General features: G+C 36.4%; 1 protein-coding gene across 1 annotated transcript in view; it reads right to left on the minus strand.

Annotated features, from left to right (window-relative positions):
• Rme-8 (receptor mediated endocytosis 8) overlaps nucleotides 1-14429 on the minus strand; it is a 251427-nt gene that overhangs the window by 168156 nt on the left and 68842 nt on the right. The window contains exons 7-8 of the mRNA XM_089095924.1: nucleotides 12293-12415; nucleotides 3325-3494 (exon numbers count right to left, since the gene is read on the minus strand). Of these exons, the coding sequence (XP_088952050.1) occupies nucleotides 3325-3494; nucleotides 12293-12415 (293 nt within the window). The remainder of the gene's footprint in view (nucleotides 1-3324; nucleotides 3495-12292; nucleotides 12416-14429) is intronic.

Here is a 14429-nt window from a genome sequence, read left to right on the forward strand (position 1 = left end):
AACTAAATGTTGCCATAAGATTAAACCAAAATGCACTGTGTTAATAATAGTAATTCCCAATAAAGCATCTCATCAGTATCCCAAGAACGACTGAGGGTATTATGTTCAAACTTTCGGGGCTGCTTCTGCTTTCAAAATTTAACCAAATCAAAATAGCGTAAGTGTATCCAAGCTATCAAAGAAAGTAAACAGATTTTTTTGCGAATGGTATCAAGTTTTCCATTTCAGGTCAACTAGAGGAGGTTTAAAACTAAATTAAATACTACCATTTGTGTCCAGATTTTACAGAGGGTGTGTGCTGTTAAAAATTGCTGAAAATTTTTCTCCAGCATACAAATAGCAGGCCAAACTATAAATTCTTTAAAAAAACGAAAAGATTTAAATTATTATTTTCTTTTTCTCTGAAAAGACTATGTCAATATAAAACGAACAAAAATTAATTAAAAAAACTTTTTCCACAAAATAAGTTTTTCAAAGAAAAGTAATGAACTCCATTAAACAAAAATGAGCAAAACTAAAATCAAATAATCGACCAAGTGTGAAACTACCACAAATCAGCATTGATAAATAAATGAAACCCAAAACGAACCGAAATTACAATAAGTAACCGAGTCAAACTCAAAACGAGCAGAAATTAACATAAGTTGGGCTGAAAACCACTATGCCTTCCCAAGGCCAGAACATGATTTGCACTTTACTGCAAAAATACAAATGAATATGCATTGTCAGTTTTATATACATATACTGATATTTAGTAATCAAAATGCTAAGATTATTTGATTTATTAAAGTTATAAAAGTAAAAACATTTATATTTTTTCAGTAAAGTGCAATACTTACCTCTATAATACTATTAATACTTACCTTTATCTCAGGAATACTTATTTCTATTTATGTTCCAGAAACGAAAGGTAAAAGAGATGATGAAATTCAGAAAATTTTTAGACGGTGTTCCCATATCCTTCCTTCACAAGTTTAGCAGGGTATTTTATACAATTATCATTCAAAACCAAACTAGCTTCGTTATTTACATTCTTAATTTATATTCAGACTGACTTATTTCCTAAGTAACAACACCATGGTTCCAGCGATCGCAGCAACTTAGTAAAGGTCGAACCGTGGCTCATAGTAACTAGATTAAAAAAAGACTTTTTTAAAGTGCCTTCTGAAAAAGATTGCCATTTTCAGCTGATTCAACAATGTTAGCTATTATTTTGGTTAGTCTTAAGAACAAAAAAAAAAAAATGGAAATTTTGAATGATAACCTAAAACCCCTCAAAAATTGAATGGGATTGAAGTTATAGAGACCAATGGTACGTATGATTCGAGACCAAGTAGCATGACGAGCCAGGCCATTTATATGATTATATATTTGTATTATTTAATGTATACATGAGCTGTATTGTTTTACATTAATACTATTTATATTGTTTCATAAAAACATTTGTATTATTTTAAATATACATGAGCTATTTACTAGAGCCCAGAATCTAGTCCTTAGAAAATTGAAGTTTATTCATACTTCAGAAATAAAAAGCAGTACGTCCTCGATGGTGGGGGGGGGGGGGGATAACAAAGGACTTAAAAGCGGGGCTTTATGGGAGACGGCGAAGAGTTGATTTCTCAAAGATTTAAATAAAAAACAAGTTTTTTTCACTTGAAAGTAAGGAGCAACATTAAAACTTAAAACGAACAGAAATAATTACGTATTTGAAGGGGGTAGCCCCCTCCTCAACACCTTGCTCTTTACGCAAAAACTTTTTAGTACTTTTAAAAAAGCTTCTTATTGTTCTAACTAACGAGCCTTGTGTTTCAGGAGTCGTTCTTAAAAGAATTGGGACAAAATTCTAACTTTAGCGTGAAGAGCGAGGTATTGAGGAGGGGGAATTCCCTTCATATACGTAATAATTTCTGTTCGTTTTGAGTTTTAATGTTGCTCCTTGCTTTCAGTTGAAAAAACTTGTTTTTGTTTAATTTCTGATCGTTTTTTAAATAATGCCAGGAAATCTAGCTCCACGTCGACGCAAATATCTTTCCTCCCCACGGATATATCATCAAGACAATTCAATCCTGGTGGAAATTTCGCCCCGAACAGTTATTCTTAACATCTCTACGCGTAAAATTGAGTCGGCAAAGAGAAAGTAAGCCATAGGAAGAATTTCGTACATGAATTCTGGAAAATTCCTCCTGTGTAAAACTTCTCATGACAAATTCACCCCCTGGAAACTTCCCTCCCCATAGATAATTCTCCTTGTGGAAATCTCAACAACAGAAAATCCCCCCCTCCAACCCTAAAAATGTATGCATACTTCCCAATAACAAATAGTACACATAAATAATGGGCAAATTGTATAACTTAAAGACCTTCCCCAGGAGCTTTGAGGGGTCATGTTATCTCCAAAGAAATAGCTATTTGACTTTTCAACTAAGCGGAACAAAACGCCTATCACAAAATTTTGATCGGACGATTTTGAGAAAAAGGGACATTGATGGCGGCCTAGTTGCCCTCAATCTTTAAGGTCACTTACAAAGGGCACCGGAACTTTTAATTTCCATTCAATTTAGCCCTCTCCCAATAATCTAGGGCCACTGGGTCGATAAGATCACCCCTGAAAAAAAAATAAATACGCATCCATGATCTTCTTCTGGCAAAAAGTACAGAATTCCACAATTTTGCAGATAGGAGCTTGAAACCTCTACAGCAGGGTTTTCTGATACGGTAAATCTGAGGGTGTGAATTTTTAGGATTCTAAGACTTTTAGGGGGTGTTTCCCCTTTTTCTGAAAATCAGGCAAATTTTCTCAGGATCATAGCTTTTAATGGTTAAGCCTAAACTCAATGAAACTTATATATTTGGAATCAGCATTATAAGCCAATTCTCTTGATGGATATTTTGGTATCAAAGTTCCGTTTTTAAGAGTTTAGATTGCTATTGAACCGCGTCACTCCTTACTTACAGTTCGTTACCATGAAGTGTTTGACCAAGAATAGTAAAGCTGATTTCTTATTATTTGAACAGGTTAAGTGGAAGCTTACCCATATGTGTCGCAAAAAGTTAAGACAAATGTATTTTTAATAAAAGAAATACCTCCAAATGCATTTTGCAGCTTTTAATAATAGTGGGCAACAAATTTAAAATAAATAAAGAAAAAAGATGATGGGTGAAAAATCAAGAAAAAAAGCTAAAAATGTATTGTACCTAAACCGATCAAGATGACATTTACCAACAGGACATTCGAAAAAAGAGCGATTTTTTTCTAACAAGACAATGTGATTGTTTTTTATTAGATTCCCAATAGAAATGGGGCAGAAACAAAGGACTTACCCTTGTAGTGAGCTGAATGCAGCGAATCCCGCCTTAGACGCAACAAGCCTCCTTAGCGCTTGAAATTGTTCAGCTAGCTCTTCAATTGGAGTTTCTGAATCCACTTCTCTAGCAACAATGGCTGATAATGCTCCATTTATCAGCTTCTCCTTATTTTCAGCAAAAAAGCTCTAAAATAACAATTATTTGTGAGCAAAAAACCTTTCTGTTAAGCATTAGTACCTTAGCTAGCAGAAGCGTATAAATAAGCCCGTAGCGCATCCAAGGTATGTTATGTCATGTAACGCGTAACGTTTTAACTTTAAAAATTTACCTTTATCAGCTGTGACATTGAGACACCTTTTCAGGTTAGGATGGTATTCGCACGAGAAACGACATGTCCACTCCAATTGTCCTAAGCACCAGGTGTAAGTTTTCGCTTATTTATCGAGGAATAATATTACTGGAATAGTATTGGTTTTGAAATTTGAAGTAGTATTGGTTCCGAGTTACGCCGCTCTACTACCGAGTGGAAACTCGTGGTTCGTTCCAAGCAAACCGCGAGCCAGATAGTGGATGCAGCCAAACGTGCGAAACCGTCGCTCAACATCTCCCTCAAGGAACCTGCTTTTTTAGCTGCGATCAAGCGAGTGACGGAGGATCTAGACGAAGGGTTTCTAAAATAGCTAATCTCTAAGTGTAACGAAACCCCTCAATATGACAAGTCTCAAACTTATAAGGTCTACTTTCCAACACAAAACGACCTCGATACCTTTCTCAAAGTTTCAGTGAAAATCGGTCATGAACGCCTCCTAGTTGAAGAGTTCGTATTCTTGCCTTGGCGCTGCTTTAATTGCCACGCAATCGGTCACCTAGCTGCAGATTGTAACGGTTCTTTATGCTCCAAATGCGGCTCCGCCGATCACAAATCCACCTCCGATACCCCGTGTCAGAAGGCAGCCTTTTGCGTTGGTTGCAAGAAGCAAGGTCATACTTGCTATAGTGTGAAGTACCCGAAAAACCTTAACCCCTCGAAGTAATGACCTCGTCACTAACTCTTTTATCGTGGAATATAAACGGCTCTTTTATTAATAAACTTCCGGTTCTGGAAAGCCTCCGTTCTGAGTTTAGTGCGATTTGTCTCCAGGAACATTTTGTTACTAAACATGATCTGAACAAACTTGATCTTGAGGATATGACAACTTATTGTGTACCCGCTAGACAGCTGAACAATAGAGGCCGACCCTCGGGTGGACTTGTTACGTTTGTGAAATCAGCTCTCCGTTCTAGTATTTTCGAAGCAAATGATTATTATCTAGCTGTGAGAGTGGATTGTTCTGCGCGTATTAAGTGTATATCTTCTCACAGACTACAATAATGACCAGTCTGAGCGCTTAATTGCGCTATCTTGTGAAAAACTAGGTTCGTGTATGGACAAAATTCAGTGCTTAGGTTTACCTTGCATTATAGCCGGTGACTTTAATTGTAATCTGTCCGAGCCAAATTCTCAAGCGTCACGGCGTAAAACACTAGTTAAGGGTTTATTTAGTGATTTCTTGTGGGTTTTAGATAAATCGTCCGATTTTACGTATGTTCACACGTCCTCGCGAACTTCCAACCTGGACCACGTTGTAGTATCGTCAAATTTGCGAGCGGATATAGTAAAGGTTGTGTTTGATTATCAGTTGTCTGATCATCTTCCCATAACTTGCTCTGTCGGTATACCATCTTCTGGTCACCAAATCACACATCTTGCTCCTTCAGTACCTCGAAACCGTCGTAACTGGTCGATAATCGATCAACCCCTATTCATCGAGTCGGTATATTCAGTCCTGAATAAAATCAACGTCCCATTTCATCTCCTTCAGAAGTCACTCCAGTTACCTCAAAAAGAGGTTTCGATTTGTCTAGATATATATTGCGAAGAAATCTGCCATGCTCTCCGCTTCGCAGAAAAACAAGCTGTTCCTTTGCAACGAATTCGTAAAGGAATCATCCCTCGGTGGTTGTCAAATCCAGATCTCGTCATTTCATGTAGTCAAGCAAAATTTTGGTTTTAAGTATGGAAAGAGTGTGGACGTCCGAATATGGGTCTTGTGAACAGCATACGGATTTTCACGAAGCGGAAGTTTTCTAAGGCCCTGGCTCGGCATCGGAAAAATCTAGTCAATCGTTATTCTGCCCGTGCCAAACAAGATAGAAATATGATCTTCAAGTTTTTCTCTCGTTCTGCAAAAAATTCTTCGTCACCATCTCCAGCCGACATCCCTGAAGATGAATGGTATGCCCATTACGAATCGGAGTTCTCAGCTCCTGACCCCTCCATCGAACAATCTTACGAGGCTGCCTTAGATCAGTTTCCATCTTCTCATCCCGATGAATATTTTATCGTCAGTACCCGCTCTGTCGAAGATACCATCCGTAGACTCAAATGGAAAGGCTCATCGGGCATTGACGAAGTCAGTGTGATCCACTTGAAACACGGAGGTAAACTTCTCGCGGCATATCTCTCTCTGCTTATGCAGATGATGTTATCCCAAGGGATTGTCCCTGTTTCTTTCTGCATCGGAGATCTGACTCCCATTTCTAAAACGGGAAAATCTGAAACTCAATGTAAAGCATTCCGTCCGATAACTGTAACTACGTCACTGTGCAAGCTCTTCCGAGTTACTGTTTATACAGGAACTCGAAAAAGTATGCTACAATCCGCCGCATCAGTTCGGCTTCAAGCGAGGAACTGGATGTGCTAATGCCTTGACAGTCGTTGCTATTGTCTTGATAGATGCCGAATCTTCTGGAGAGAGCCTTTCTTCGGCAGGACACGACATTAGAAGCACATTCAACTCTCTAATCCACGCTGCGATGCTTCTGAAGGCCGGTATGCGTGGGTTGAATCTAGCTGTCATTCGTTCTCTCAGGAATCTGTATTCTAGATTACGGATCCGACTGAAGCTACCTCCTGACAAGAGTTTGACCCCCATTCCGAGCACCCGACTAGTTCCAGTCAAGAAAGGAGCGCGTCAAGGAGCAGTCACCTCTCCCAACCTTTTCAATAGCTGTGTCCTTGATGCACAAGATCAATGTCCATCTTCGCTGATTCTGTCATCTGTTAACTTGTCTTTGGTATGTTATGCGGACGACATCCTGAATCTTAGCCGAACCCTTCAGCGGACAATTGATATCTTCGAAATCCTTGAAGCCGAATATCTTAAAGTTGGACTTCAGTTCAACTCTTCAAAATCGGAAATCGTCCTATTCAATAGGAAAACTGATTTTTGTGTTCCTACCATTACCCTTGGTTTTAGCTCTGTCCAGCCAGTGGATCACCTCATTCATCCAGGTTTACCGATAGGTTCTCTATCCGTCACGCCCTAAAACTTCTCCTCGAACAGCTTAAACGACGAATTTCAGCGTCTTACGCTTCAGTTGTATCGCCGGCTGCTTCTAGCAAGCTTGTATAACGCCATCGCTCTTCCTCACATTTTATATGCCACGTCCTTCTGGAAATTTCTCACTAAAACTGACCAGAATAAGATCAGAGCGATGTATTTTCGTTTTGCGAAGTATTTGCTTCGTCCTCTACCTCTGTGGTATAGGAATTTGCATGTAATTGAAAAATTTAAAGTCGCAGACCCTGAGGTTGCCGTCGCTAGACGAATAGCGAAGCATAATAGAAAAATACGCCGAAATCTACACGAATGGTCCCATCTGCTCATTCATTGATTCGTTTTCTTTGTTGGTTCAGTTTGTTGTAGTTTGTGTCTTCTTTATTTTAAGCGCTCCGTCTTGTTGTGTGTTGATTTGACGGGTTTTTCATAAATAAATAAGTAAAATAAAATAAATAAAAATAAAGACACAAAAAGCTAGGAGAATTTAAAAATACAGTTAAGGAAAAAATTTATTGCAATTATGAGGTTTAATTAATTGTTTGAATCAGTTTTTTTTTATTATTGTATAGAAATAAATGAAAGAGGATTGTGAAAATTTTGGATTATTGAATTGTTTTTTTGTTTTTTTTTCTTATGACGGTGGCACCAGTAGCAGTCATGTAAATAACGAATGTCAAGGACAATTTTTATTTCCCTGGCTCGCCTCTAGGACACATTTTTTTTACAAATTCATGGGCAGGTCAGAAGATTGAGTTGAATAGCAATTGTTTTGCATTTAGGCCTATATTATGTAGGCCATAAGCATTTAAAGAGCAAATTTATTGTAATTATGAGTTTTAATTAATTGTTTGAATCAGTTTTTTTTATTATTGTATAGAAATGAATGAAAGAGGATTGCAGAAATTTTGGATTATTGAATTGTTTTTCTTTTCTTATGACGGTGGCACCAGTAGCAGTCACATAAATAACGAATGTCAAGGACAATTTTTAATTTTCCTGGCTCGCCTCTAGGACAAATTGTTTTACAAATTCATGAGCAGGTCAGAAGATTGAGGTGAACGAGAATTGTTTTGCATGTAGGCCTATATCATGTAGGCCATATGCGTTTAAAGAGCAATTTACATTATTTTTTCCCATGGGTGATCATGTTATTATTGGTATCTATGACGCATCCTAAATTATACGAGATGACAAATGAATCCGAACAGCTAAAGCAAAAGGCATGGAAAAAAAGTCCAAAGTAATGATAAATGAAAATGAAGCAGAACAAAATATGTGGCTAGAAGATATGCATCAACGGGCATCCCAATGAATCAAAAATAAAATCACAAACTTGAATGATGGACAACGAAACAGAAACACGAAAGGCCGGAAATTTTGCAAGCACAGAAAAGTACAGAACTTTTTATTACTAATATAAGGGGATATACCAAAAGGAAGCAAACTTACAATTTAAATATTCAGGAAAAGATAGATTTTATTTTTTTTTAAAAAGGCTAAAACAGAAATTAGAAAAGCAAGAATTGGGAAAATACAGTAAAGCGCAGAATATTGCACGAAAAATGTAAGGGATTATATTCAAAAGAAAATCTACTAATAGCTGCTAAATTCAGGAAAGAGAGACACGGATGCAAAAAAAACGAAAAAACACAAGCCGAAACAGAAAATGGAAAAGCGTGGAAGTTATAACCACTGGAAAGTCCATAATTTTGTTTTAAAGACCTTAGAGATTATCCTAAAATGAATATGGCTATTACATTTAGGAAAACAGAGAAGTGAAAAAAAAGACTGATATATATGTAAATAATATGAATATGTAAATAAGATGTATATATGACCAATCCATCATGTAAACGTAATTTAAAAGGGATATTGTAGAACTTGTGTTATTCATTTGAGTGGTTTATTGCACTGAACACACGTCAGTGCAATGCAAGGCGGTGTCCAGGGGAGAGTACCGGGTTTGACCCCCCCCCCTCTAACCCTAAAAAAATTGTTTTATCTAAACCGTAAAAAAAAGTAACAAAAATGTATAGGCTATAAAAAGTACTTTTTATAAAAATCCATCCTTATTAAGAAAGAACGCAATGAAAAGAAGTACAAAAGAAAACAATCAAATTTCAAACCCACTCTTCCTGAAACAAAAGATTGGCTCTGTGGCCAAAGAATCTGAGGGACTGATATGAGGAAACTTTGGATCTGTGGCCAATTCCACGCCCTCTCAGCTGACCCTCTCAAAATTACAATAAATTTTACCCCAAAAAAGTCCATCCCTGTGGGTAAAGAAGAGAATAAAATCGAGTTAAAAAAAGTGAAGAAAGTACAAGAGTAAAGAGCGAAAATGTCAACCTTCTTCCCATTCTTCCTAAAACAAAAATTGGCCCCATGCCCAAAGAGTGTCGAAACTTATGCAGGAGGAAACTTTGACACTTTAGTCAACAAACCCTCACTACTTCCCTTCCTGGAATGTTAAAAATTACAACAGATAAAGAAAGAATAACGAGCAAAAATGGGGTTTTTATAGGCCAAATGACGATACTGAAAAAACAAAGCTAGTATGCTCGCAAAGTGGTTGCTCGCTAGTATCCGTCGATGGCAGTTCATGTTTTTTTGGATTTTGTGCAAATCGCAGATATTGGCGAATAACTCGCTTTTATGGTTGTTAGGTAGTTGGTTTTAATTCTTTTAATTTTTGGCTTTTATTGATACATCGTTTCGTTTCGCGCTGAAGAAGAGAGGCGTTTGTCCTCTCGAAATATTCGCTTTGTTTTTTCAGTATCGTCATTTGGCCTATAAAAACCCCATTTTTGCTCGTTATTCTTTCTTTATGTGATGTCAGGCCAATGTGGTTTAAGAAATTATCTATTACAACATATTTTACCAAAAAAAAAATTCATTGCTTATTATGAAATAACAGAATAAAAAGGAGCAAAAAAAGTAAAAAAAATAAAAATTAAAAGAGCAAAAATATGACTGTAGGTGGAAAGTGATAAAAAAAAAGTTGAGAGCCATGTATAATTGGAGAAAAATTAAAACAGATTTTTACCAAAAAAAAATTCCTTGCTTATAATGAAAGAATTTGCCTCTCTCTAGACAAATAGTCTTAGAGAGAGGCAAATCTCACTTAAGCCTTTATCAGAATTGTATAAAAATGATGTCATTTCACTTGTTGATAGATAGTCTATCATTCATCCATCCTAGGGCAGAACCAAGGTAGATAGGCATGGAAAAGGGTAGTTCAAATAGTCTATAAGCTCTATGAGCCATTTCAAGGAAATTGAAGACCCCAAATAAAAGGTTTTCAAAGATTTATGACTGACCTCCCCACTATTCCTGAAACAAAAATTGGCCCCATGCCCAAAGAGTCAGGAAATTGAAAAGAGGAAACTTTGGCTCTAAAGCCAATTCCCCTCCTTCTCACCTAACCATCTTAAAGTTACAAATTTCTACCCCAAAGAAGAGAAAAAAATGAGTTAAAAAAAGTGAAAAAATTTACCTTAACCCTCTCCCCATTCTTCCTGAAATATTAATTTGGTCCTAAATAGTACTTGAACCTGATACGAGAGGAAACTTTGGCACTTCAGCCAATAAACCCCTACGCTCTCCCTTTCTGGAAGTCTAAAAATTACAATAGCTGTTACCAAAAAAAAAGTCATAAAAGAACAAAATAAAAATGAGTAAAAAAAGGGGAAAAAAGATGAAAGAGTAAAAATACCAACCCACTAGTTCTGAAATAAAAAAATGACCCCATACCAAAGAGTCTGGGAAACTGAGAATAGGAACTTTGGGTCTATAGCAAATTCCCCTCTCCCTCTAAAGCCTAATCACAATAAATTTTACCTATAAAAAGGCTATCTTTGTTGGTAAAGAAGAGACTTGAATTGAGTCCTAAAAAGTGAAGAAAGTACAAGGGTAAAGAGCAAAAATATCAACCCGTTCCCCGTTCTACCTCAAATAAAAAATTAGTTTGATACCTAGAGGATATGGAACACTGATATTAGAAGAAACTTTAACATTTTAGCCAAAAAGTCCCCACGCCTTCCCTTCTTCGAAGTCTAAAAATTAGAAACAGAATGAAAGAACAGAATAAAAAGGAGTAAAAAAGAAAAAAGTAAAGAGTGAAAATACGAACCCACTCCCCAATATTCGTGAAATAAAAAAATTGACCCCATATCGAAACTACTACTACTACTAACAACTCACCGCAGCACCAAGCCGCCTCAGTTCAACACAGCTACGCACGCTCTTCCTCCAGCCCAATCAAAAGGGTCGGGGAAAGTGAAGAGTCTCAGAGGGAGGAAACTTTAACGCTGGAGCTAACAACCATCGAACCAACCCCTCTTGAAGTTTCAGAATCCCATTAACGGAAGGAACAGAATAAAAATGAGCAGGAAAAAAGGAAAAGCGTCAAAACTAAAATATGAGCAAAGTTTACGCTCTTCCTGAAATAGAATATTGGATCCCATACCCAAAGAGCATACCCAAAACTAATAGATGAAACTTCGTCGTTTCATATGGGCTATACAGAAGCCAAAACTACTAGCGTCTCTGATAGCCTATACCCAGAGTATCTACCCAGCTGAATAAGAAGAATGTAAAACAAGTTTAACATGAAATTATTAACAAAAAAGGTCTTGAGAATTACTGGATTTGCCCTAAATCTAAGAAAGTATTCAAATTATTTTGTTACTAAGTAACTATAATAATAGGTAGGGGTTAAGCTATTTGGCAAAACATGAGTGAGTTTCATCAAAATATGCAAAATATAACTCCTTTCTGATAAAAGTTGTTCTTTAATCCATGGCACTATGTGCATAGTATACAAACGTCGGATGGTTTTTAACGTTTGACGTTTGGATAGTAATATACAAACGTCGGATGATTTGTCCCGACCACGTATAATACTCCCAGCCGAAGGCAGAGAATCAGGAGGTCAGTGGCTACACTGAGTGGACCATTGGTCAACATGCAAAAAATATTTTTTTTTAGTTTTGTTTTAAAAAAGAAAACTTGTATCATGTCATTCGTTTTTGTTTTTTTTTTAAGCTTGAGTTTCTTATCTTATTACTTTTCCATACTCTTTGCCCGCCCTGTACATCTATTGGCCTGAGAAAATCATTCTTACCACATTAGTCCGGAGGAATAACACCTGCGTACTATACCTAAGTGACTTAGTAAAACCGTCCAAACAGTCCTGCACAAGAAATCACTGGCAGAAGGGTTGAATTTACCTCAAGTCAGAGGATACCTCCAAAAATAGGGAGGGTTAAAAATAGGGAGAGAATAAATATTTAGGCAACCATTATTCACTTTCAGCATCAGGAGAGGGTCTGTATTTCAAAACTTTCTCAAAGGAGTCTCCCCCCATATGCATGTATTGGTCGTATACTGTACCATTATGATCAAAGAGAAACATTCATAAAATTTCTCAAATTCATAAAAATTTCTCAAAAATTTCTTAAAATTTCTCAAATGTCAAAAACCATCACAAGAGGGTTGTTTGTCGGAAACAGCATGCTTAGTTAAATGCCATATAAAATATGCAAAATGCCTCTTGGTCTGCGGCAGCCAAAAAGTGTCAATGGACACAACAAACTTACTTCTTGTGTCACAGAATGCAGAAGGCCACTGTAAGATACAGATGCATTGAATCGTTCAACAACCTCATTGAAGAGGATACCAGGGGGAGGCTGAGCTAAAAACCTTAAATGAGTTGATTCGACCTAAAACAAATACAAACCAGGTTATATAAAACAGGGCTGACATAATCGTTATTAGCAATTGAGCATTATTCAGCGCTATTTGTCATTATTAGCGCTATTCGTCTTATTCACGTTATTACCCAAAAACGAAGAGTCCTTATTACCGTTATATGCCAATTAAGACAGCCAACAACTACGACTGTTCTTAAAATAACAAAATATATAAAAGGCACTTTTTAAAAAAATCAAAAATTTCATATATGGCAACCAGTGCAATTTTATGGTTCCTCATTCTAAATTCTCCTAATTTGAAATCCTAGTTAAATAGACTTAATTTTCCTGATTAAGCATAAATTAACGCAAAATTTTTTACTTCTTAGAAAAGATAATAGTTAGAAAAATTAAGCTTCCGTGGGATGTTGGTGTTAACAATACCAATTTCACTGCGTTAAAATTACCTCTAATAATTGTAAATATGCTTTTTTGTACCTCTTAGAAATGACTCCGGTCGAATTGCAATTAGAACAATTATTCATCCGTAGAATTTTGATTTTAGCGGTTCCTTTCGTACTTTCTTACTATTGTGCTTCCTGCAACACTAACTTCCATGGAATGAATATCCTTCCAGGAAATTTTGGTCTTAAAATAAGAAAGATATCAAAAATAAAAGCAGTAACTGGCTGACTCATATTAGATCAATTCATCCCAGAAAATAGCAATTTTCTAAGATTTATGTTTTGCGTGTTTTAAAATTATGAATATTTTGGATCAGTACCACATTATCGTCAATGTTGTCACGTTGAACCACGAAAACAAATAAGCAAAACTTCAAGGCCGTACCCCGGATTTGTTTTTTCGGAGGGGGTTTTATTAAAAAAAAAATCCTCAAAAAACGCCTACAAAATTTGTTAGTGTACATTTTTGATAAGTTTTTACGAGTAATACAAACATTTCAGGGCAGGGGGGGGGGACAAACCCCCTACCCCCCCCCCCCTGGATACGGCCTTGAAAAACTTACAAGTTAAATTTGACAATGCCTTTTGTCCAAATGTCAGTATTAACAATCTGTTGATTTCCAAAGACAACTACACTTTATAAGAAAAGCTACAACTTAATAACTTTGTTTGGTATAAATCGTTTTATCTTTTTTACTTATTGTCCCCCAAAACTCTATGTTTATCACTTGGCGTCTGCTACTATCAGAAAATCCATAGCTGCTCATGGAGGTCTTTTCCAGTAACAATTGAACTTACATTTTTCTAATTTTTTTAAGATAAATATGGCTGTGTAAGCTTCCACCTAACCAATTCAAGTCCCCATATTTTATGTTTACTGTCCTCGGTACTTTCTTACTACCTTTGTACCCCCAATAATGTTTTCCTTGTAGATGTAAAGCAACCATATTTTATTTTCACTGTCCTTGGTACTTCAACCCACCTATTGTACCTCCTATAATATATTATTTGTAATTGTAAAGGAACAATATTTTATTTTCACTCTCCTTTGCACTTCAACGCTACCTCTTGTGCCCCCAATAATGTATTCCTTATAATTGTCAAGCAGCCATATTTTATTTTCACTGTCCTTGGTACGTCAACCCTACCTCTTGTACCTCCTATGCTATATTATTTGTAATTGTAATGCAACCATATTTTATTTTCACTCTCCTTTGCACTTCAACGCTATCTCTTGTACCCCCAATAATGTATTCCTTATAATTGTCAAGCAGCCATACTTTATTTTCACTGTCCTTGGTACTTCAATGCTACCTCTTGTACCTCCTATAATATATTATTTGTAATTGTAAAGCAACCATATTTTATTTTCACTCTCCTTTGCACTTCAACGCTATCTCTTGTACACCCAATAATGTATTCCTTATAATTGTCAAGCAGCCATACTTTATTTTCACTGTCCTTGGTACTTCAACCCTACCTCTTGTACCTCCTATGATATATTATTTGTAATTGTAAAGCAACCATATTTCATTTTCACTCTCCTTTGCACTTCAACGCTATATCTTGTACCCCCAATA

Source organism: Artemia sp. Qi Xiang Cuo, chromosome 10 (genome assembly GCF_049724085.1).
Source record: "Artemia sp. Qi Xiang Cuo chromosome 10, ASM4972408v1, whole genome shotgun sequence".
Taxonomy (NCBI): domain Eukaryota; kingdom Metazoa; phylum Arthropoda; class Branchiopoda; order Anostraca; family Artemiidae; genus Artemia; species Artemia sp. Qi Xiang Cuo.